The sequence below is a fragment of the Ochotona curzoniae genome, unplaced genomic scaffold (assembly GCF_017591425.1).
Source record: "Ochotona curzoniae isolate NIBS_2020 unplaced genomic scaffold, NIBS_Ocur_1.0 contig_2404, whole genome shotgun sequence".
In the NCBI taxonomy this organism is placed as follows: Eukaryota; Metazoa; Chordata; class Mammalia; order Lagomorpha; family Ochotonidae; genus Ochotona; species Ochotona curzoniae.
The window spans coordinates 12,644,153-12,667,510 of record NW_024465451.1 but is presented as its reverse complement, the minus strand read 5'-3'; the positions used below and the strand labels follow the sequence as shown (position 1 = coordinate 12,667,510).

General features: G+C 58.1%; 2 protein-coding genes across 2 annotated transcripts in view; one reads left to right on the top strand and one right to left on the bottom strand.

Annotated features, from left to right (window-relative positions):
• The first annotated feature begins 1,518 nt into the window (after positions 1–1,518).
• Positions 1,519–3,865, top strand: HYI (hydroxypyruvate isomerase (putative)). The gene is made up of 8 exons (XM_040974336.1): positions 1,519–1,741; positions 1,822–1,933; positions 2,739–2,853; positions 2,966–3,044; positions 3,134–3,183; positions 3,278–3,347; positions 3,456–3,590; positions 3,704–3,865. Exons 1-8 carry the CDS (start codon positions 1,543–1,545, stop codon positions 3,775–3,777), a joined length of 834 nt encoding a protein of 277 aa, XP_040830270.1. The 5' UTR covers positions 1,519–1,542; the 3' UTR covers positions 3,778–3,865.
• A 406-nt stretch (positions 3,866–4,271) lies between these two features.
• SZT2 (SZT2 subunit of KICSTOR complex) overlaps positions 4,272–23,358 on the bottom strand; it is a 49,906-nt gene continuing 30,819 nt past the window's right edge. The window contains exons 35-72 of the mRNA XM_040974335.1: positions 23,256–23,319; positions 22,899–23,084; positions 22,418–22,585; positions 22,266–22,344; positions 22,066–22,137; positions 21,720–21,921; positions 20,837–20,936; positions 19,913–20,042; positions 18,131–18,283; positions 17,948–18,050; positions 17,756–17,861; positions 17,554–17,665; positions 16,806–16,924; positions 16,264–16,428; positions 15,971–16,055; positions 15,641–15,805; positions 15,354–15,533; positions 14,886–15,019; positions 14,324–14,490; positions 14,086–14,183; positions 13,868–14,000; positions 13,568–13,698; positions 13,370–13,470; positions 13,112–13,288; positions 12,664–12,931; positions 12,479–12,558; positions 12,266–12,391; positions 11,966–12,165; positions 10,410–10,500; positions 10,150–10,230; positions 9,996–10,070; positions 8,252–8,465; positions 7,798–7,951; positions 7,569–7,691; positions 7,060–7,465; positions 6,858–6,974; positions 4,766–4,834; positions 4,272–4,611 (exon numbers count right to left, since the gene is read on the bottom strand). Coding sequence (XP_040830269.1) covers positions 4,468–4,611; positions 4,766–4,834; positions 6,858–6,974; positions 7,060–7,465; positions 7,569–7,691; positions 7,798–7,951; positions 8,252–8,465; positions 9,996–10,070; positions 10,150–10,230; positions 10,410–10,500; positions 11,966–12,165; positions 12,266–12,391; positions 12,479–12,558; positions 12,664–12,931; positions 13,112–13,288; positions 13,370–13,470; positions 13,568–13,698; positions 13,868–14,000; positions 14,086–14,183; positions 14,324–14,490; positions 14,886–15,019; positions 15,354–15,533; positions 15,641–15,805; positions 15,971–16,055; positions 16,264–16,428; positions 16,806–16,924; positions 17,554–17,665; positions 17,756–17,861; positions 17,948–18,050; positions 18,131–18,283; positions 19,913–20,042; positions 20,837–20,936; positions 21,720–21,921; positions 22,066–22,137; positions 22,266–22,344; positions 22,418–22,585; positions 22,899–23,084; positions 23,256–23,319 — 5,278 coding nt within the window. The 3' untranslated portion in view covers positions 4,272–4,467. The remainder of the gene's footprint in view (positions 4,612–4,765; positions 4,835–6,857; positions 6,975–7,059; positions 7,466–7,568; positions 7,692–7,797; positions 7,952–8,251; positions 8,466–9,995; positions 10,071–10,149; positions 10,231–10,409; positions 10,501–11,965; positions 12,166–12,265; positions 12,392–12,478; positions 12,559–12,663; positions 12,932–13,111; positions 13,289–13,369; positions 13,471–13,567; positions 13,699–13,867; positions 14,001–14,085; positions 14,184–14,323; positions 14,491–14,885; positions 15,020–15,353; positions 15,534–15,640; positions 15,806–15,970; positions 16,056–16,263; positions 16,429–16,805; positions 16,925–17,553; positions 17,666–17,755; positions 17,862–17,947; positions 18,051–18,130; positions 18,284–19,912; positions 20,043–20,836; positions 20,937–21,719; positions 21,922–22,065; positions 22,138–22,265; positions 22,345–22,417; positions 22,586–22,898; positions 23,085–23,255; positions 23,320–23,358) is intronic.

Below are 23,358 nucleotides of genomic sequence, written 5' to 3'. Positions count from 1 at the left end.
CAGCCTGGACCCTTAGTGCTCCGGTGGCTTTTGCCTAGGACGGAGTCAGGCAGGGGCTGAATCAACTGCATCTGGCATTTGGTGCTGCTTTGGGGCGTGTTTGGCTTCTCTCCTTGGAGGACAGCGCCGGGAAGAAGCCAAGACGACCCCTGCTGGTGGGTGGGTGGTAGGAAGATACATTCACGTCTTTGCAAAGCCATCTACAATAGCCTTGGCAAGGGTTGAAAAGATTCTACCTGGAAGAATCTGCCCACTCACTTGGGATGTTGTAGATAAGAGTAACTTCCTCCAAACGATCCTTAGAAAGGCTCTGGATTCCGACACCTTGGGAGGTGCAGACGGGGAGCGGTTTGGGCAGTCTGGGGACAGCAGGGGATTCTCAGTCCACTACCTGTCACACTGTGAGAACCGCCTAGGTGTGCCGTGATAAGCAGCTAATGCGATGGCTTTAAAGCACATTGAAGAACGCGGGACAGGCTCAGAAGACAGCAACACAAGGAAAAAAGGGCAAGAAAACCCCAGGTACGGCTGACATGTGTTAATAAATAGCATTAGGTGATTATAGAAATTTAAGGTTAAGGGATAGCATTGAATGAGTAACTAATAAAGATGATTAGAATATAAGATAAGTGATGTCAAAGTGATGCTGATTAATCAATTGATAAGTTAACCACTAAGTTTGTCTTCTGTAACGAGTGCTTCACTTGCTGCAAGGGGAACCAAGTCAGTCATGAAAGGTCTCGGACAGGCCAGGCCCAAGTTTCAGTCCCTAGAATTGAGGCATCTGCTTCCCTGAAGCGAGCTGTCACACAGCCTGGACAGAGCCGACCAATCAGAGGAGACTTGGAAAGTCGCTAGTCATCAGGTGGTCAGGCGATAGAGGCTGACCACTGGGGTGGGCACGGATAAGAGACACCTACCACCAGAGTGGTCACAGGCAATAGAAACTGACCGATCTCAATCTTACCTGTGTTTATTCACGGAATTAATGGCCCATTCCTAGAATTGTAGCCAAAACCCTATATGAACTATGTGAAATGTAAGATGGGGGTCCTTGTCAAGACTCCGCTGCGTTGGATGAGACTTGGACCCTAGTGCGCTAGTTCCTTTGCTTTTGCATTATCTCGTGTGGAACTCCTCTGCTCAAGGCGGTGGGATAAATTCCGGAACCAACGTCCTCAGGAAAAAAAAATTGCCAATACACTTTCCAATCTGTATGGGAAAATTAGGCTAGCAGCGTGGTAAGGGGTGATATACGACTTCCTTCTTTGGTCGTAGAGTTTAAGGAACAGGCATCATGTTTTTACCGGGGTAAATACTAGGTCTCGGCGTATGTCCACTCAGAGCTCAAGTGGCTCCTGGACCTCCCCAGCGGCCGTCGGCAGCGCAGCGCCCAGCGGCAGCGCAGCGCCCAGCGGCAGCGCAGCGCCCGTCCGCCCGGCCCCGCCCCTCGCTGCACCCTCCCCGCGCCCTGGGAGAACCCGGCGCCCGCCTTCCGCCTTCCGGTCGGCGCGCGGACTCTGCCCTGCCCGCGCTGCCGGCATGGCTCCGCTGCGCTTCTCCGCTAACCTGTCCTGGCTGTTCCCCGAGCTGCCCGACCTCCCCGCGCGCCTCCGCGCCGCCAGCAGCTCGGGCTTCGAAGCGGCGGAGGTGGCCTGGCCGTACACCGAGGCCCCCGAGGCGCTGGCGCGCGCGGCGAAGGATGCAGGACTGCGGCTGGTGCTCATCAACACGCCCCCGGGTGCGCTGCGGGGCCGGCGGGGCGCGCGGGGAGGTCGCCGCGAGTGCCCGAGCTGGGACTCAGCCCCTTTCTCTCTACAGGAGATCAAGAGAAGGGGGAGATGGGGCTGGGTGCCGTTCCCGGGAGACAGGCGGCCTTCCGAGAGGGGCTGGAGCAGGCTGTGCTGTATGCCAAGGTCCTGGGCTGCCCGAGGTACCCGTCCCTCTACACCGGCGACCTGGGTCCCTGCCTGGAGGTCCGGGTCTGGGAGAAAAGTTGGGACGGAGGCGGCAGGGTGTGCGTGCCTTTCATGGCCTGCACACCCGGTCCTTCTGTGTGTATCTGTTCTGTTTGCCAAGTCCCTTGCTGGGACCGCACTCTGGTGGCTGGTCCATCCCACCAGCGAGATGACAAGAGATGTCTGTCCAGGCACCCATTCTGGAAACTGAGGCAGGCACCTAGGCTTGTCTGGGATGGGAGAAAGCTAATCACAGCTAATGACCCTTGACCTGCACCTTGAAGGAGGGCCCTTGGCCGGCAGGGTAGGAGGGAAAACTGGCACCAAGAAGCAGGTGTGTTCAGCGGTTTGTAAGGCAGGTCGTGTGGGCTCTTGGGGCTGGCAAAGCCTGGAGCATCTGCTACCCATCAATGTGGGCAGAGAAGGAACAGGTGGTGGCAGGAGGATGTGCGAATGTGCTGAGCCAGTGTGGCCTCCTGCAGAGGTCATATATACTGAGCCTAGTGTATATCCTGGTGACACGGAAGCCGTTAACGGGCATGGAGGGGCTGAAAGCAGAGCCAAGGAGATGAAGCTGGCAGGTGGCTGCAGGAGGTCAAAGGTCAGGGTGGCTTTTAAAGAGCCTGCTTAGGAGATCCCAGGGAATGGGGGTTGAAAGCTGAGGAAGCAATAAATGAGGGAGGATTTTTCTGGAGCTCAGGCTGACACAGGAGACTCTGGGCATTGGACATTCCAAGGAGGAATGCAGAAGGCTGGCTTCTGGTCCCCTCTTCCCCACAGGGTGCACCTGATGGCTGGTCGAGTGCCGCAGGGGGCCGAACGGGCAGCAGTCCAAGGAGAGATGGAGACGGTTTTTCTGGAGAACCTGCGTTACGCAGCTGAGGTTCTAGCTCAGGTGAGACAGGTGGACACACACGTGGAGCAGGTGCATGTTGGGGGGAGCAGCTGAGGCTGGCAGGGACAGCCTCGGGGAGCAGCTCTGTTCACAGCCTCCAACACGGGGCCAGGAGAACCTCGTGGGACTGCTGGAGCCCATCAACACCCGCGTCAGTGATCCCCGGTACTTCCTGGACACGCCCCAGCAGGGTAGGCCCCCTGGCCTGTGCCCCTTCCCGTCCTTTATGGTCCCCGTGCTCTTCTCCATCTCATGTCCCTGGACCCGGCTTCTCCCCCAGCGGCAGCCATCCTACAGAAAGTTGGGAGACCTAATCTGCAACTACAAATGGTGAGTGGACGACAGGGAGCCCTCCTCAGCCGGTCCATGTCCCCTGAATCTGGGAAGAGGAGTGGGGCCTGACCCTGGCGTTCCTGCCTCCTAGGACCTGTTCCACTGGCAGATCATGGATGGAAACCTGACAGGAAACATCCGCCAGTTCCTGCCCATCGTCGGTGAGGGGTCCCCTCCCTGGCTCCAGCCCAGTCCTCTGTGCAGCTTCCCATCACTGCTCCACTCCCCCTCTGTCCCTCAGGCCCTACATCTGCCCTGTTTGTTCCCAGGCCACGTGCAGGTGGCACAGGTGCCAGGTCGAGGGGAGCCCAGCAGTCCTGGAGAGCTGAACTTCCCCTACCTATTCCAACTGCTGGAAGATGAGGGCTACCAAGGCTTTGTGGGCTGCGAGTACCGGCCTCAAGGTGAGGGGGTTGGGAGGGCCTCTGGGCATGCGCAGGGCCCTGGAGGACAGGCTGTGGACAGGCTTGTTCCTCACCCCTGCCAGACTGGAAATGCCACTGCCCTCCTTCTGCAGGAGACACGGTGGAGGGCCTGAACTGGCTACATGCCTATTGGAACAAGTCAGGCAGCCCGCAGGCTGGCCAATGAGGCCCTGACACCAACGGATACCACGCAGATGCCTCTTGGGGACGGTGAGCGAGCACCCCGAGTCTGAATTAAAGATGCCTGCTGACCATTTTTCACGTGTCTATTACCAGGGACGGGGAAAGACACACAGTGTCATACACTTGAGTTTCTCCACTGGGGGAGCGCGGGTTCCCCCCAACCCACCCATAGGTGCCAGGGCTCTGAACAGCAGGGAGGACTTTGGGGCCCACGCATCCATCAGGGGCAAGAAACCATGGCCTGAGAACAAAGGGCCTTGGTGGTGGTAGGGGGTGCTTCAGTAGCAGAGCAGGGGCTAGGACCAACGTGTCAGCTCAGCGTTAAGATCTGAGTACACGACCAAGTCCACGGGGCTGAGCCACAGCAGCTAAAGGCTGGGCGGCAGGACTCATAGCGCTCATAGCGGTGGGAAGCTATTGGGCATGCGTGCTTGCTGGACGTGGGGGCGTCGCCACGGGGCAGCAAGGGCCCAGAAGCTGCGGGCACATCGGGCAGTCAGCCTGATCCTGAGGACTCCTGGGCTGTTGGGGCAGGCTGATCCAGATTTCTTCCCAAAGCCTCTAGTGTCAGTGTGTGTGCTTCTGGGCTTGCCACAGGGGTCAGTGCTGCCTGGGGTAGGGGAGCCATTGCCCAGATGGAGCTGCTGGCGCTGCCCCTCGCGGGTTTGCCATCTCAGAGGAGCCGGGTCCAGAGGGTGAAGCAAGCCGTGTTGATGACAGACTCCAGGTGGTGGTAGGTGGAGACCAGCTGGGCCGGGGGGCTCTCGCTATCCTGGGACTGCACTGGGAAGGGCTCTCTGAAGACCACTGTCAGAGACTGTGGGGAACACAGCAGGGTGTGTGGGAGTGAGAGGAGGCCAGGGGTATGGGCAGGGGGCAGGGCGAGGAAAGAGTAGACACCCCAGCCTTGGCAAGCTCTAAGGTGGAACATTTAGGGTATGGCTTCTAAAAGGGCTGAAGCCCCTTCTCACCGTCTTTCCCAGGTGTGAGTCCAGAAACACTAGCACAAAACAGTCAGTGAACTTCTGGTTCAGCACAACCTGCGAGGAAGTGCACAGTGATTAGGGAGCGAGGCCTGCCCCAGCAGGAGTTGGGGGAAGCGAGGGGCTCCACAGCCCCTCCTGTCCCACCTGTACACCTGGCTGTTCAGAACCATGTTGCCAAAATGGACCTCCGCCCACGCCCGCCCTGGTCTGCCACTTTGCCTTATCCTGAGGGGCAGCCTGCAGGCTGTGTAAAGCCTGGCCTACTGTAGCTAAGCTAGGAAGGACTGTTTGCCACCCTGGCCACCACATGGCCTTGCCCCCTGGCAGGTCTGGCTCTCAGTCCTCCAGCCTCCTGTGGGCCTGGCCTCTCTGTCCAACTGCTCCCTAATGTGCAGGCTGCAGTTTCTGCCAGTTCCCACTTGCAGAGCTCCTGCCTGAGTCTCTCGCAGGAGTGTCCCCAGTGCCCACATCCCTTCCAGAAGGCTGAGAGCGTCACAGACCTCATCCTCAACCTGGCCCTGTGGAACAATGCTGCCTCCAGACCCGCTCCTGCTTCAGTGTTCCTCCCCTCCCCCGCTCAACCTCACAGGGACACCCCTACCTGCGTGAGCCAGCTATACTGCTGCAGCCTCATCCTGATTGCCCTCAACATCGCCACTTGCCTCTTGGTATACCTGGAAATGCACCTGCCTCACAGGCCTAGGCAGCAGGCCCCTCAATATGTTCCAAATCCTGTCTCTTGCACCTGCCCTCCTGGAGGCAAAGTATCTCCAGCATGTATGAGAGCTGAATGTGTTGTGGGACAGACTGGACCAGTCTGCTGTACATACTGGCAAGCATGGAAACCAGGACATGGGGTGGGCCTGGTGGGGGTTATTGCAGGTCACTCCAACTAGGCCGCAGCTCCCACTGGTTTGTGTGAGGGCCGAGTGTGTGGTGGGCAGAATCAGGCTGGACTGCAACACCCATTGGTTTGTGTGGAAAATAGGGCTGGAAACAGAACCAACCCAGCAATTGCAACCACTGCATATTCATAAGCTGACTGGGGCAACGGACTGTGCCAGACTCCGGTACTGGCATGCACACACAAGAATCAGGTCTGGAATCACCTCAGACAAAGTTTGGGGATCCCTTCAACTGAATTGCTGATCTCAGAACCCCAACCATGAAGAGAGAAGTGCAGGTAACATGGTCTGCCATGGAGTGCATGTGTCATAGCTGGGCCTCCTCAGAGGCTCAGACGGAGCAGTGGACAGCACATCCAGGTGCACATGGAGGATATGGCAGACCATCGGAACCTGCAGAGGACACCTGGTACCACGACAGAGGACGGAGGACAGAACAAATCAATCAACTACCCAGTCATATGTTGGCAGTGAAAATCTGGGCAAACGGTGACTCTAAGGTGAACTATGTCAGCCAGTGGATTCTGGAGGGATTTTGTTGTGCTTGGAATGGTGAGACTGGCAGCAATTCATAACTGTTGAACTAGCAAAACCACTTGAGCAGTGCCCTCGGAGCATGCCCCATGTCAGGGACCTGGAATGGGTGGTAGGCTGGGTGGAGCTTCTCCCTTTATCTCCCCCTTACCCCAGATGCAGAAAAAAAAAAAATTATGTGGAAAAAATGGTTTTACCCACAAAAAAAAAAAAGTGGGGGGGGGAGCAGGAAGACTTCAACCAGGATGGTTAGACATCCTTAAGGGCCTCCACTCCTTTTGAAAGGAAGTGTGTCTGGGCTTTTTCATGCCGTTGTCCCTGATTTTTCCATTTTTAATAATCTCTTTCACCCTCAAAAAAAAAAAAGAAGTATCTCCAGGCCTGCAGCCTCCGCGCCCAGCCACGGAAGTGCTGCCAGGGCTGCCAGGGCAGAGCTTAGCCCCTGGCTGTGAAGCTGAGGCTTATTGTGGGTGGCCTTTGCGGGCAGAGCTCTTGGTTTGTCACCTGCTCCCTCAGTGCTCTGAACTCGAGGGCTTGACAAAGCATGAGCCACTCCATCCAGGCCTTCTGCTTGCTCAGGCTGGGGCTCCTCGAGGGGACATCAGTCATGTCCTAGGAGGCGGCTCGGGGGCACTTACCAGGTACTGGGTTCCCAAGTCGGGGCTCTGGAAGTGGCGACAGCTCTGTGGGAAGCGGCTGAGGAGGACCTTGATCAGGCTCTGGTACCAGGAGACTGTCATGGACAGGAAGCAGTCCTGGGGGAATGGTCCGCAGGCCTGAGTGTGCTGCCTGTGGATGCTGGCACCCATCCCAGCCCTGCAGAGAGGCCCTGGGTCTTACCAGCTGGGGGTCAATGTCCCCAATGGACTTGGCATGCACTGCTTCCAGGAGCTCCTCCAGCTCTGCCAGGGCAAGGCGGCCTCCTAGGCGGAGCCGATCAGGCCCCGGGGGCTCGAGCAAGAAGAGGCGCTTCCAGAGAGTGTCCCGACGGCAGTGGCCTCCAGCCAGCCGGACAAGCTGTGACAGCCGTGCCCGTGCCATGCCTACCTCTGCAGCCAGTGGTGGGAACAGAGGAGCTGGTCCAGGGGCTGGAGCAATCCCTGAGGCTTCCCCGGGGCTACCGGCTGAGCTCCCAGGGACCTCAGGCTCAGGGGGCAGCCTGGGAGGCTTCCGGAACCGGCGCAAGTCTGCCGTCAGTCTTGGGAAGAGCTCTCGTTGGCTGGTGAGCACCACAAAGAACTGCAGCCTGAGATGGGCAGTGGGACAGGGAAACCGGTCATGGCCAGAGACACACACACACACACACAGGGCAAGAGCTGGGGGCAGGTGGGGCGATGGGAGCTGCTGACCGCAGGACATGCCGCTCGGCTTCTCCTTGCTCCTCGAAGGGTGCAGCACAGTGACAGACAAGCAGAGAGACGTCAAAGTCGTCCTGGTGGCGAAGACCCTCGGAGTCCAGGTAGGAGCCAGAGCTGTACAGTGAGTGGGGATGTCAGTCCCACCTGTCCCGCCCCAGAAGACCATGGGTCTTTCCGTCTACTGCAGACACCATCCTAGCGTCAGCCCCCCAAGCCTCACCTGTGCCAGGCCGACACCAGGGCATATTCGTTATGCTCTGGGCCCCCCGGTCGGGCCATGCGCAGGGGCTTCATGTGGTAGGAGCTGGCATGGTCAGCCACATAGTTGTACAGCTGGTGGGCCGCGATCAAGGGTGTGGGCAGCTCCAAAGTCCCTGCAGGCAAGTTACAGGGGACAGCAGACACTGAGTATGGGGTTGGGGGTGGGGACGGAGAGAGGCCAAGACCTTGCTTTCCCAGGGATGAAAGTGGGCTCAGAACAGAGGCAGGATCCATACGATACAAGGTCCAAACTGTAACATGAAACTGACAGTGGAGAACTTGAGACGGACGCAGGAGAGAGCATGGTGATGTGGTGCAAGTGCTAAGAGGTGACTATCAAGTAGGGGCCTGCTTGCTCAGGTGTGGGGACACCTGTTGACCTAGTCCTTTTCTGACCCGCCCTTGGCACCAACCTTGGTAAATGTGATTGCGGCCAAAGTGGGGTCCATCTGGGTGGTGGGCCAGGAAGTGCCGCAGGAAGGTGGTCAGGTGGTAGCCGTGTCGCAGCACCAGATGGGCGCCCAGCACATGCTGGTGCACCAGGCGCAGGTGGAAGTCATAGCTGAACGAGTGCACGTGCATCAGATCCCTCACCTTGTCACACTCCTCTGTGAACAGCATGGAGAGCTGGGGAGGTGGCAGCAGGGGGTGGCATCAGAATAGGGTAGCACATGAGGGCCTGCACACATCTCCCCTCTTCCAGGGGAGGCTTAGCACATGCCCCCTTTGCTGTGGGCCCAGCAGGGCTCCCTCTCAGGACAGCTGATGGTGGGGTACCCTCCTCCTACGACTCATACCTTTCCCGCTGTGTCTTCACCATTTATGTGACAGGAGTGTCATTTTGAGGTAGAGCCTTTGGTGGTGGCACAGACTCAAGGATGCAGCAGGCATTCGCCGAGTATCTGCCAGGTCCCCAACAGCTACTGCTCTAGGAGCAGGGGTCCCATGGGGAGTAGAAACAAGCCCCTGCCCTCCAGTACAGTCTGGTAGTAGGCAATGAGAAATGCCAAACGGAACAAGTCAGTCACACACAAGATGCCCAGAAGTGCTGGGGAAGACCAAGTACTGGTCTCGACAGGCCAACAGTAGGTGGGTTATTAGGAAGTTTTTCCTGGCTCTTCCTCCCCACCCCTACAGCCGTATCTTCCCACCATACTTGTTCTTCCCCACTCCACAGACATTCTCCTCTCCCTTTATATGTGTGTGCCCTTTGCCTGGGAAGCTGCTCTTGTCCATCCCAACCTGGCTAACTGCCATCCTTCTAAAAGTTGCATCCGAGTATCCTGCCAAAGGCAGGCTGGGAATGGGGCTGCTGGAGGGGCAGACTAAACGGCCACTCTGTTGGGCTCCCCAGGCTTGGGTGCTGACAGGGAAGGATGGCTGTAGGAACCACACTGGACAGATGATTGCCTCTGTTTCGTCCTCTGGCATGGACAGCATGTGAAGGACTTTGTAAACGGAAGTGAATCAGGATGAGCCTCAGCTCACAGATTTCACTGCCAGTCTCACCTGCATCCCAAACCCAATACGGCTGCTGACTGGCCGTGTGTCTTGGCAACACGTACTAGACTGAAATGCTCCTATTGTAGATGCTTGGCACACTACGGCCATAATGATGCAATCTAGAAACCCTAGTGGGTTTGTGGATCGGGAAGTGGCTGCAGGTGGAGATCAGTGGGAGGGAAACAGCTCGGTATGATGGAGAGGAGTCTGCCTTGTCTGTACTGCAGCCAAACAGATCTCTCAGAAACAAGGCAAGGAGAAGGCGCAGAATAAGGGTATGCTGTGTGGGAGAGGGCTTTGGTCCTTACTCTAGGCCCCAGTGACCATGATGACAACTCCAGACTGGACCGGGGGCATATGTCTTTGGGCTCCAGTGCCCACACTGTTCAGTTACTTGTGGTTATACATGACTACAGTGGCAGCAGCACCAGGCCAGACCAGCCATAATGCTAGATAATCTTTTGCCTCAGTGTTAGAGATGGATAGTTTGGTACGACGGGGACAGTTAGTCTGGTCATGGTGCCAGAATGACCACTGGCTTAGCCAGGTCATGACACCAGATTAATCACTTGGCCTTCCTGCCCACAACATACTGGGGCAGCAACGAATGTACCTGAGCCTGGGTCATCCTGTGTTCCTGTCCCTGCTACATACCTGAGAGTTCACAGCCTGCCCCATTGGGATTCGGGAACATTCCAGGGCAAACTGTTTGACACAGAAGTAACAGCCCTGGAGGGAGGATGAAGATGAGGTCAGGACAGAAAGACACAAGGCAGGGCCTGGCCTTGCCCGTGCTCCCCTTGCTCACCTGGAAAGTCAGCTCCATGAGGATGATGCCCCCGGGCAGTGCCCGCTGCAGGTGGCAGGTGGTGACAGAAGAGCCAGCATTCTGGATTAAAGGAGAGAAGGGGAAGGGGTAAGGGCTAGGGGCTTGGCAGCCTTGAACCCTGGGAGGCGGTAGAATTCTCTCGGGTGTCAGTACCTATCATCAGGGTCACTGGCAAGTACTTCAGGGCCCTGTACTGCAGCCTAGCACATGGTTGGCTTCATTACATGACAATGAGTTACCTTGGGGCTCCCCTCAGTCTTGGATTTAGGGCAGGAGAAGGAACCTCGGCCCTCCGTTCCAAGGACAGCCATGGCCCGCAGTCGGCTGGTGCTGCAGAAAAGGGGACGAGAGAATGAGTAGAGGAGCATACTCACGTCCCACAGGGAGCCAGGGGCAAGGCAGGGCCTTAGTGCTGGTGTATGCTGCAGGGTCAGCCTTGTCAGGAAGGCAAAGGCCATGTCACATCTCCTCCCCGACCAGAGAGTGCGAGGGGGAGGCATGTCTGAGATTTACTTCGGAAGACCCCAGGAGGTGCTCCAAGTCCTGCCTAGGGGTTTAACTCTAAGAGGCCAAAGTGGCTCTTGTCACCAGTGAGTGCCTGCTGATCGTCAGTCCTCAGAGATGAGCAGCAGGGAAGGCATGACCAGCAGGAACGGACCAGGAAGGGTGAGGTGGGCACACTTATCTCACCAAGGAGCTGCAGACCACCAGGACATCTGCAAGGGTCAATGCCTCTGGTAGGGGAGCAATCCCATGTGATCCTCAGGGGGATCAAGTGAGACCCGAGGCAGTGATGGCAAGGAAGCTGCTCCAGAAAGTTCTGCTCCAGAAAGCACAGCTGTGTTTTGTTAAGGAATTCCCACTGGGGGAAGGATATCGCTGAGCACAGAGAGTGCATGCTGAGGTCTGAGAGAGGCTCCTCTGGCTTGGACTGTTGGTGAGGGCTAGCAGGCTGGCCAGCAGCTCCTCTGGGCCCTGGGGAGGAATGGAGCCCCCAAGGCTGTAGGCCAACTTTCTCTTCCTAATGTCCGGAGGGTGAAGAGCTGGTGACAAAAGTGCCAAGGAATCGGTGTTGGCTTTCCAAACCAAGGAGGTATCTAGCCTAAGGAGGAATATATTTTATGCACACAAGTTTGAAAAGCTGCCTACCTGGGAACAGAGAGGAGGGAGGAAATGCCTCACTACCTGCACACCTGCCCGTGTGTGCAACGTGGATGGAAAGGTTTTCCTGCACGGTCACAGGGAAGGGGCTGGGCACGTGGAATCTGGAGGCGCAGAATCAGGAACACTGAGCAACAGTCATGCTGTGAGGATGCATGATGGGACCCAGCACAGCCAAGGAGATTGCAGAGCTGCCCTAAGCTCAGGGATGCTGAATGGTAGCAACACGGGGTGCTGCCTGCTTCCCAAGACCCAGGCCTGTCAGTACTGCCCAGTGAGTGAACACACACAGAACAGGTCACGGCCGGGGAGGCAGGGAGGCCTGGTGCAGAGCTGTTGCCTGAGGGAAGGCTTGCTGGGGTCAGGGAAAACCTCAGGAGAAGCCAGTGGGATGTCAGGCCAGGAACTGAGACCCAAGCCCCAAGGCCAGGAGCGAGTCTAAGAGTCCTGAGTGTGGAAACGAATGCTCAGCATGGGCTGGGTGCTTGGCAGTGTGACCTGAGTGACACAAGCAGGACGTGCCTGTGGGAGTCAAGGTCCCCACAGCTGTGTAGGGCCCCAGGGGCATGGTCATACGTAACGTCCAGCAGTCAAAGCCTGGAGAGGGGAAGAGGAGCGAGGGAAGGGGGCTCACCTGCGAGCCGGTGAGGGGGGCCTCAGCGGCACCAGTGCGAAGCCCGTGCTCTGTAGGTACTGCACGTACTGCTGCAGGAAGGCCAGGCTTAGCTCCTTCAGCCAGGGCTCCTCCCGGGCCCCCGGTGGTGGCACATCCAAGCACTCGCAGCTGCCGGAGGCCTCCCGGCTCCCGGAGCCCGACTCCGGGCGATGGCGCCGCTGTGGGAGAGCCAAAAGGGAGCTTGAACTGCTGCTGACCACCATGCGAGGGCAGAAGAGCAAAGAAACCTTGCAGGAGAAATCTGGGCTTGAGTCTCACCTGCCCCTCAAGGGGCGCTGTGGTCTCCGGAGGCCCATGCTGCCAGGCAGCTGGGTCGAAGAGCAGGGCCGTTGCACAGTAATGCACCAGGCGAGACGACTGCTTCAGGGTCTCCAGCTCCCCGGCCTGGGGGAAAGGGGCAGTGAGCCCTGCAGCAGTGGCCAGGGACCAGTTGGAGGGTACAGGCTGGGGTCACATCTCGGGGTCACTCACACTGATGGGCATGCTGGCGGGCGCTGAGCGCTGCTGCCACGTTACAAACAGGTTCTCCATCTTCATCTGGCGCTCCAGCTCTGTGGGGGTGGAGGCATCAGTGGCAGCCCCCAGGGGCCGGCATCTCTCCCCTTCTCTGAGACCACAGATCTCCGGCTCCCCAGGACCCAGCGCAGGACCCTTACCTCTGCGCTCTGTCATCTTGATCTCCAGGAACTGCTGCCCGTGGTAGGCGATGGGATCGGGGGGTCTGGGCACAGCACCGAGCGTGGAGCTGGGGCGGGCAGCTGTGATATCCCTCAGGGCTTCATCAAAGGGGAATGTGTCCAGGGGCAGGGGACCCCCACCACGGGAGGACCCGCCCAGTCGGCCCTGACCCCGGCTCAGAGGGGGGCTTGCACTGCGGATAAGGGCCTCCACCTCCATGGCTGGCAGCAGGAATGGGTTCGGCTCCTGTGGGATGGAGCACACGAGTGACTCACTACCTTTGCCTCAACCCTCTCCCCATCCACGTGGCTTCTCTCAGAATCTCCCGCCCCGCCACCTCTGCCCTCTTCAGCTTTCTGAGCTGGCACCTCCTTTGACTGATCCTGCAGCAGCACCATCTAGAGGAAAGAGCTGGGGGGCAGGCACCTTCTCATCCCGCACCGGGAAGTCCAGCTGGCCATAATGATGGAAGAGTCCAAGCTTCTGGCTGAGCAGGCAGAAGATGAGATGGGCCCGCGCATTCTGCCACTGCACGAGGCGAACCAGTGCTCGGCCCAGGGCCGCCCCCAGGTCTGGCGCCCAGTTGTAGGTCAGCAGCTGCACCTGGAGGGCAGGGGTCAGGGTCACAGGGTCAGGGAGACAACAGAATCCTTCCTCCCACCGCATCCCTGGAGCCACATTTACCTTCTTGTCCACGACCTCCAGCAACAAGAGCCTCTGCCGGGGAGCACTACGCCCTGAGCTCCCGTCACCTCCTGGCTCAAAACGCTGCATGGCTTTGGCAGCTAAAGGGTGGGGAGGGGCACGATGAGCATCTAGGGGCAGAGTAGAGGCCGCCCCTCCGATCACTCCGAACTGCGCCCCTCCAGACCAGGCCCTCACCCTGCTGGGTTGGCCGCCTCCACTGTGCAAAGTTCCTTCCCAGAAGCAGCAGGTGCCGCTCAGCCGCTGGGCGGGGGGCCTGGCTCAGCTGCCCAGGGAGGTGAGGAGTGAAGAGCTCTGGCTCAGAGCCCCTGTCGGAGGGAGGGGCAGACAGAAAGATGACGTCATGCAGCCCCGTGCCCTGGTGTGGCCTTCACCTTGGGGAGCCTGGCTTACATCTCTCCTAGCTCAGCTCCACGGGCCTAACTTTCAGGACATACAGAAAAGTTCCTTTTGGGTCTATGAGATCTGAGAACTTACAACTGCCGCTCAAAGACACGGACGCTGGTGTCTCCAGCCATCGAGGTCACTAGGGAAGTGAATTCAGACAGGATGGATGGAAGGAGAAAGCGGGACACCATGTGGGTGGAGCTTCTGGACACTGAGGCACAACCTGCAAGGCAGAGAAGTCACCGCTGGACTGTAGGATGCAGCTCGTGCCAGGGAGTTTGGGGCTGGTGGAGAGGCTGGGGTCTCACCGAGCTGAACCATAAACTCCATCCAGCGCTGAGCGACATGAGCAAACACTGGGTGCAGGGTCCCCACCTCACCCTCTTCCAACTGTGCTGTGCGGCGTCTACAAAGACAGAGCAAGAGTTAGGAACCTCACAGGCATCCATACAAAGCAGATGCTTGCCTGCGACTGCACATCACATCCATTCCCTCCAGGGACCCAGCAGCGGTGGCACCATGACCAGTACCACTGCCATCACACACCTCTGCCTCTGGGCTCCAGAATCTGATCCTGGTGCCCGCTCTGCCCCACCAGGAGTCCGAACATTCTCGGTCTTATGACGCCTCCGACCCCGAGTGTCTTCTGGCCGATCCAGGATAATGTCATCGGTTGTTTTGGGGGAACCCAAATCCCCACCTTCGGTCTTACTCTGGAGACAACACAGTGAGTGAGGATGGTCTATCGGGAAGAGGAAAGGGGTGCAGGATGACGGTGTCCTGCAGCAGTAATGAGCTCAGAGGATCTGTGGGCCTGGGGTCAGGTGACTTCACAGTCCTGAGCCCCATCTTCCTCTACAAAGTGCTGACTTATCCTGCACATGATGGCGAGGAGCCAGCAAGAAAAATGGAAGGGGAAGGCACTCAGTAAGCCATGGTGCCCTCCACCTTAGGGAGAACCTGCCAAGTTCCACCAGCTCCTTCCACAGGACAGGGCCAGGCATCTCGAGATTGGTGGGAAGGCCACTTAGCAAGGCCTGGCGGGGCAGGGAAATGTAGAGGATCTAGGAGAGGGGCAGCTGCTGCTTTCACCCCTTCCTCTCATTACCAGCATATCCCAGAAACTGCGTCGGCCGGTTTTGCTGGGTGGAGTCACAGGCTCCCCATGGCCAGGGGTGGGTGGAAAGGTGCTAGCGCGGCCAGCAGCGTTTCTGGTGTCTGATGACCCGCTCCTGACACTTCCTGTGGACACAAGACATCACAGGCTCCCAACACTGAACATAATGCCCCGTTCCGGACAGCCTGGTCCAAAGACTGGTATGAGAGCCAGTTGTTATCCACGTGCTGGTGGTGGTGACAGAACAGGCAGTTTGAATGTGCAGCTGTGCTGGTGACCCTCCATTCCCAATGATCCACGGCTGTCTCCTGGGGGGTGGGTGGTGGCCAAGGGACTACATTTCTGCTTGTGTATCAGCCTGATGCGTATGAGGTGTTGGACAACTGTGTGTGTGCATTTCTGATGGGGCCTCTGTGAAACTCTCCCTGCACCCAACCTGTGCATCCTCCCCTGCCATACCTGTCTGGATCCCTGGGGGTGTGTCCTCGGCACACAGCGAGGCTGGCAGCAGCTGCAGCTCCATGACAGTATCTGCCAGGGCCTGACGAGCGGCTGCGCGGAGCTTCTCCTCCAGCTGCACGATGCTAATGTTTCCTTTTTCCCACACATCCAGGCGAAGCCTTGGGGCGCCATCCTGTGCTGCAGGAAAAGAAGGGGGAGTCATTTGAGGGTACTCCAGAATGTTCACTATCTTTGCCTCTCACAGCTTTAACTGAACACCCCATCTTCTGACTCTATTGCCCCACCTGCAGAACTGTTCAGCATGACTGGGCAGCGAACAACTTGGGTCAGCTGCTCAAATTCCTCCTCTTGCAATGGGTCTGGGGGCCGTGGAGAAGAGGAGGGCCAAGATGCCAGTGAGATGGGAGCCCCTTCTTCGTCCACAAATGCTAGTGTGATGCAGGCGACCCCTGGTAGAATCCAAAGAAAGGCTCAGGGCCTGCCGTTCCTTCTCCCTCCCAGTATCCCCCAGCCTACTCCCCACCTCAGCAAAGCTGGGACAGACCCTCTCAGTCCTAGGGTGAGCACAGGGTCTCCCATACCTTGCTGTGCTGCGAGCCCACCACCCACTCTACCTTTGCCGCCAGTGCCCTGTCCACCAGGCTTGTTATACAGGTAGATGTCCATGTCAGGGAGGCCACCCTGTGGTGGGAGTGGGTGCTGGGGAGAGAGCAGTCACACAGAGCACTGAGACCGAGCACATGGAAAAATCCTCAGGTCCCTGTGGCGGCACAGGAAGCGCAGGTAGATAATAGGGGTCTGGATGCCTCCAGGTCCATAGGCAAAGGCATGCACGGAGGGATCCGCAGAAAACAGGTCCATGGTAAGGGCATGCGGGGGGCTGTGCGGTGAGGAGGGGCACGCTCACCTGGAAGTGGTTCCGGCTGTTGCTATCTGTGTACTTGGGAGAGTGGAGGAAGATGAGCAGGTTCTGCCGCAGGTACCAGGCCAGGGCAGGAAGCCAAGGCCTGCAGGAGGCAGGGAGCGCCAGATGCAGTACCTCTGAGGGGAGACTTCCGGGAGGCTGAATGAACTGGGAGGATGGGGGGGATCAGAGCTGTGGCAGATCCCAGCTAGGGGGAGGGTGTCAGGGCTGTGGCAGATCCCAGCTTGGGGAATTGGGGGTCAGGGCTGTGGCAGGTCCCCGCTTGGGGAATTGGAGGTCAGGGCTGTGGCGGATCCCAGCTTGGGGAATTGGGGGTCAGGGCTGTGGCAGGTCCCCGCTTGGGGAATTGGGGATCAGGGCTGTGGCGGATCCCAGCTTGGGGAATTGGGGGTCAGGGCTGTGGCAGATCCCAGCTTGGGGAATTGGGGGTCAGGGCTGTGGCAGATCCCAGCTTGGGGAGATAGGGCCTTGAGACTCTAGCTGAAAGGCTGACATCATGGTGGAGCCCAGGATTGGGGCCCAACCTCCACGTCAGCTGGCGTCAGCTTGCAGTTGCGGACCAGCATGACTGTGATGACGTCCAGTGTGGCCTCATCCAGGCGCCGACGCAGAACCCGCACCAGCTCGTCCGTGATCTCAGGACCTATACATAGCCACACTGGTAAGCCGGGGTCACTGGCAGAGGTTTTCACTTGCCAACCCCATACCAGCCCTTAAACTTCAGATTCAAACAATGTCCCTTGGAGGCAGTGTGAGGAGTGCTGGCTTGCAGGGTTGAGGAGCAGTACCAGGTTCCAGTTCTGTTGGGCTCCTCACTGTAAGACTGGACATGTGAGTTTTGCAGCTCAGAGCCTCTGTGCCCTTGTCCACAAAACGGGAATTACAATAGCATCGACCTCGTGGCCTTTTTAGGGGAGGATTCAAAGTCAGAACTCTTAATAGCCTTGGCCCTAATGGTACACATTGAGTGGTAAGTATCTGCTGGAAGCCCAGCTATCTTCAGGCTAACACACACTTCAGGCTCTGCATCTCCCAGACTGAATGCTTCACCTTCACCCCAAATCTGGCCCTGCTCGTAGGCCAGGTTGGCCTGGCTTTTCTTCCCTACACTGCACTGCACTCAGCCACAAGTCCTACTCTGAACCTTGCTTCCCACCCAGCTCCATCTGGAGAGAGTCCAGGCCACAGCAGGAACCTGAGCAGGTGTCCCAGGGGATAGCAGCAAGGGGTCCTAGAGATCCCAGAGGGTCCTGGTCCCTTTCCTCCTCTTACCAGCTTGCCCGACACCATGTACCAGCAGCTGGATGTGTCTGTCTACTTGGCCCACGGGACGAGCAGCATCTGAGCTGCGTCCAGAAGCCACGTCCAAGGGAGAACGCGGACCCTGCAGGAACAATGGTGGTCAGCAAGGCTCAGTTCCAGGGAGCGAAGGGAAAGGGTGCATGGTGGAGCTGGGCATGGCTGGGATACGTGCCGAGGTTTCCTCTGAGTAGATGGGCTCCTGGCTTCGAGACAGGGCGAGGGACGGGGGCAGAGCGTCCCCCTCCCATGGCCGGTCACTGCAGGACGTCTCCAGCAGCCTGGGAAAGATGGCAAGGTCTCTGGACATACCTCCTCCCAGGCCATTCTCAACTGGGCTTGACCCGTCTCCCCAGGACCCACCTACCGGAGGTAGTACACAGCCTTTGTGGCTCGCTCCTGGTAAACAAACATGTTCTTCCGGTTCACCACGGAGAAGGCATTGAGCACGGAGCGCAAGGCCTGGATGGCTGATGGATGACACAGGCTCAGCCAACTTCCTTCTCTGGATGCTTCCACCCCGACCTATACCCCGGTACCAAACACATACCCCGAGAGACCCCCATGCTGGGCCCCATTTTGAGACGCGAATGGACTCTGATCACGGTTCCCCACACAACGTCACAGGAGAAGTGGCCAGGGACAAACTGCATGGTGGCTGCCAGGTACCCTCGGGGTGCGCAGCTCTCATCGGCAGCGTAATCTGGGAGAAGGGAGAGCAGCCATCAAGAACAGGACCCGCTGTCCTTTGGCTTCACACAAAGGTTTCTCCCACGGGAACCGGCCTATTTCCTCATTCTTCCTCCCCCTGCTAGAGAAGCATGACCATTTGGGGCAACACGGCAGGGCTGGGCAGAGGCACACTCCTTGGAGCAGGCTCCTGAAACAAAGGCTTTTGGAACCGTCTCTGGGGGCCTTGGGGAAGGTGTAGGGTGTGAGGACATCCTGAGGATGATACCCGGGAGTGTGACTCTGTAATGACGTAGGTCAGTCACACCACAGTCCTCCAGTTTCCTAGGGAGCTGTAGGAGTAACCACATTAAAACGAAAGGGATGGCTGCTGCGGCACACCGGTGGCAGTGAGTAAACTGCGCCGTGCTGACAGCACGGACAGCCCGAGGAGCCTTGCCCCAAGGCCCAGGGCCACAGTCCACTGCCCTCGTTTATGCCTTTTCAGGTTTCCAGAAGGTTGAAGTGGCAGTTTAGCTTCTCAGAGAAGCTGCTGGCAGGTGCCAGCAGCATATGGGATGCCCAGGAGGCTGCAAACCCTGCAACAGCACGCTGGTTGCTAAGAGTTTTTCAGAGGAGAAACACAGAGCACCTGATATGAGGCAAGGCTGCGACTGGGCCCTGACTGGTCTTCCGTTTTGCACCCAGTGGGGGTCACCTTGAAGTGAAAAGTGCTGCACTCCCCAGCTCACCCTCAATCTGCAGAAGACACCGTGGGAACCACAGCAGTCTGCCGACTACAGGGGAGCTGCTCTGATGGAGTTCCAACACGTGCCAAGATGCACATTCTCCTGGCAGCTGTTAGAAGCCTTTGTCTACAGACTTGCTAAGACTTGGTTACTTTTAAACCAAATGGGAAAGCCACAAAGGATTGACATGATTTGTTTTCCCCCAGACTGGAGGGAGGAGTGGTCAGCAGAGAGAGGAGAGTAGCAAGGCCAATGGGTCTACCTTCTCAAGTGACCCATCAGGTCTCCTAACCAGGACCACAGCTCCCAGGGGGATCCCACCACCCATCTGGACAGATGGCCATTCTGAAGGACACTTCTTGGAGCAGCCCTTAGCTTGTCACTTCTGGCCCATGTGTCCTCACTGCCGAGCCAGGGAAAACTGACAATTTTAAGTGGTAAGGCAGAGTACGACCTTGGGCAGACAGGCCACCACCTGTCTTCTCCCCTGTGTTTGCCAAACTGTTCCCCTTTACTGGTTCTTTCTCTGTGGAAATGAGCACACTCCAGTCTCTACCTAATCTTTAACTTCTTCCCTTGTCCCCTCGCTACTCTCCCCACCTCCATTTCTACTTTCCTGCTTCCTTTCCTGACAAGCAACTGGAAGGAGCAGGAATCCTCTGCTCCACCTGCCCATCATATGTGCACGCTGGTTCCATCTGGCTTCTAGTCCTCTCTCCACTGAACCTCCTTTTGCCAAAGCTGTGGCCTGGCTGATGGCTGCCAGATGCAGCGGTTCCTTTTGTGACCTGGTGCTGGTGGTCAAGTCATGTGGACTCTGCTCTGGGTTGCTCACGGAAGCACTGGCTGAGAGCCAGGGTGGTGGTGGTGGCGGCAGCAACACCTTACAAGGGAGCTGTAGGTGGGGCTCTTACCGTCGCTGGGCAGTGGAGCTCGCTGGCGCGAGTGGAAGGGCGTCTCGCTGCGCCACAGATCCTCCTCGCTCTCCGCCACCAGGAGAGAGTTGCACACGTGGCTGTCGTGAAGGTCCTGAAGCAGCAGTCGCTGTGAGAAAGGAGCGAGGGGTTAGGGACCGGAAGGGCTGCCTCATGAGGTAGTGGTAGACAGAGAGGATGTCCAGTGTCACTGGTGGAGGGGTGGTCAGAGATCAGAAAGACCACCAAGAGGTCACACATGGGTGGGGTCCTGATGTCCTACAGCATAAGGGACTGAGAGGGAACCTGGAGAGGAACACTGGTCCCTCCTATGGGCCAGAATCCATCTGCTACCCTTCAGGCTGCCTTCCGGCCCCTTCCTCAGTTTGCTACCTTTCAGGTCCGGTTTACTACCCTTCAGGGTCCCTTCCTCCAAGAAGCTTTCCCTGACGCTTCGGAGGGTCAGAGCCTTGATCAGTGCCTTCAGAGCTATCTCTACTCTTCCTCTACAGCCGTCTTCCCAGTGCTAATCCAAACAGTTGATGGGATTTAGTTGTTCAGTGTCCAGTTGCCCCAGCCCACATAAGCCCCCCAGGTGAGGGGATCCCATCGTAGGTTGGCGATCACATCCCTCCTACTGGCACAGGCAGTGTGAGCAGCTTCTCTGGGGTCCTGGGGAGGCTGTGGGAGTAACCCACTGGGACTGGGGGTAGAGGTGGGGAGCTCCCCAGCTGGTCAGGAGCCGGCAGGCAGCAGCAGCCCAGTAAGTAGGGGAGCAGAGAGAGAGAAAACAAAACAAAACAAAACACAGCCATTGCTGGGTCTGATCAAAGGATGGCCCTTGACAGTCCAGTTCCCAGAAGCTCCCTCCTCATCTGCTTTGGGTCTCAGGGCTCACTCAATCTTGGTCTCGCAGCCCCTTACCTGGTTGACCTCCCTGCAGATCTCCCCGACACGCCTCACCAGGAGCTGCTGCAGGTGGCAACACTCAGCGCCCGAGCCCCCGTCCTCCCGATTCAGGCTCCTGGGGAGGAAAGGTGGACCTGAGACACAGCAGTGCAGTGAGGAGGGGCTGGAAGTGTCATGGTAGGAGAGGTCACAAAGCCAGGGTGGAGACGCAAGTGCGCCTGGACAGAAGGACATCAGGCTGGTGGGAGGTGGGGAGGAGGGACTCTTGAAGGAGCATTTCTGGAAGCTGGCTCCCTACACAGAGGCTTCGGCCATACAGCGGACTCCTCTTAATTCTCAAATCTTCCTTGTCATAGAACAATGGCTGTCCTGTCCTTCAACTATGCCCTGGAGATGAGAGCAGTGTTTAATCTGATGCCCACGAGTGCATCCTGGCTCTGCTCCTCCTGCGACACCTGTGCTGTGCCCGAGGGTCAGGAGGACACCTTGCAGAACTGTTCCCCGGACTCCAGGAGCCCACCCACGTGCAACAGGTGAACTTGTCACACACTAGCTATTACTCTTTATTTTATATGGCCATCCTAAAACCTCTCTGAATCAGTCACATTCTTAATGCTCAACTAGAAGCCAAAATGTCCACCAGCGTTTCCACTCTGGTAAGAAAGCTCAGAGTCCCACAGTCTGCCCTACGGGGAAGGGGGAGGTGGGAGGTAGGAGGTGGGAGGGGGACACGGGAGAGAGGAAGTGGACAGTGCAAGGTGGAAGGGGGAAGGTGATCAGGATTCTTGTCACAGCCCCAGGCAGACATTCCTGGGCATCACTGGGGAAAGATGTGGGGGCAGTAGGGAACAGGGGCTCACAGTAGTGCTGGGCTACAGGCCTTGGTTTCTATACCCACCGTGCATGTGCATACACGTCCACCCGGTCCTGCAGGACCCGCACGAGGAGCCAGAAGTCAGGCAGGCAGGGCCCAGGGAGGCCTAAGAGTGAAGGCTGTGGAGGAGCCGGTCCCAGGGCAGTCCGCAGCGGGAAGGGGGCCTTCTCACCAAGAGGCTCATGCGGGCTCTCGCTGTCAGAGCCGCTGCTGCCACCATCATAACCTGTGCCAAACGTGCTCCAGTTCACCCCCAGCCTTGGCCAGCCCTGACTCATCTGAACCTCCAAGGGTGCTGGACTTGACAGTCCAATGCCCCCTGCCCAGACCTGTCCTCAGCCCGCTGCCACTAGCCCTTTCCCAAGCTTACCCAGGTGGTCTGAGTCCACACTGCCCTGGCTGGACATGAGGCTTAGGCCTCGGCTGGGCTCAGGGTGACTTCCTGCATAGAAAATGGAAGTGCTTAGAGCATCTTTCAATCCTACCTAGAGCTTCCCTTTAAAATATGGAAGCAGAACCAGAAACATAAGAGGCTCTAGACCCCTAGAGGCTGCCTGGCCCTTCTCTTACCTCCCTGAGGTGGGCTCCTGACGGGAGTGCCCTCAGGATCCTCTGGGGAGCCAGGAATGTGGGGGCTGGCTGGCAGGGCCTGAGAAGCAGGGAGTCAGGACCAAGGCCCAGCCTCCCACACCCACTTGGCTCCGCTCCCAGGTGAGACTCACCTCTCCTTCGATACCTTCGGCTCTGTCCTCATGGCTGTGCCAGGCCCAAGCCGCTGAAGGGGGCTCCCCAGGGGACCCACCTGGCTGCTGACCAGTTGCCACAAAGAAGAAGCCACTGTCAGGGTCTTCTAGGAGAACATGGCTTGGGAGCTGGAGGCGACGGAATTCCTAGGGAACAGGAGCCAAAGACATGGGTGAAGTAGGAGCAAATCTCCCAGATATGCCGCCTTACCCTTCCCGTCTGGACACCTGCAACCACCCGCCAGCGTGACTGCAACCACCCACTCAGTAACTGGCCGAGGCCAGACCCAGGGACCAGCTGGCAAGCTGGGTATTCTTCCATCCAGCTGGGCTGCCAGGCATGAGGCAAGGATGTCTGGAGGGATAAGTAATACAGGCAACATCTAAGCGAGGGGCCTTCTGGGTTTGCACTTGGCACCCAGGGTGGCATGGGTTCCGGGGTGTCCTGAGGGCAGCTCACCTCCTTGAACTGTGTGAGAGAACGCTCGGGCCCAAAGACAAAACTCAGCGGCAGAGTTTGACGAAGGCAGGTAGAGCGCCCAGGAGAGCTGTGGATGTGGGCAGCTGTGCGGTGCAGAGCAGCGCTCTGGGGGATGCCCCCTCTTCGGAGTGCCCCCACTATCTCATCTTCCAACAGCCAGCGGATCTGCGACCAGAGGGCACCCCAGGAGGTGGCTAAGGGCTCCTCCCTCGCTCACTGCCTAGGATCCACTGGAGGGCACTGCCTGTCAGCAGGCATGCTCCAATCCCAGGATTCCATCCGGCTGGTGGGAAGGCCAGGGACTGGCACTCAAGCTGGGTGAGGGGAGGCTCTCACCTCACTCATGGTGGTCTCAACAGCCAGCCTGTGGGGTGTGGCCAAACTGGACAGTCCCGGGTGCCTGGGTGGAGGAAAGGATGAGACGCTGTTCCCAGAAAGT

Coding starts and splice junctions, on each gene's coding strand:
- HYI (XM_040974336.1), top strand. CDS start 1,543: ATGGCTCCGCTGCGCTTCTCCGCTAACCTGTCCTGGCTGTTCCCCGAG. Junction 3,045..3,133: donor CCTGGACACGCCCCAGCAGG/GTAGGCCCCCTG, acceptor CTTCTCCCCCAG/CGGCAGCCATCCTACAGAAA. Junction 3,184..3,277: donor CTAATCTGCAACTACAAATG/GTGAGTGGACGA, acceptor CCTGCCTCCTAG/GACCTGTTCCACTGGCAGAT.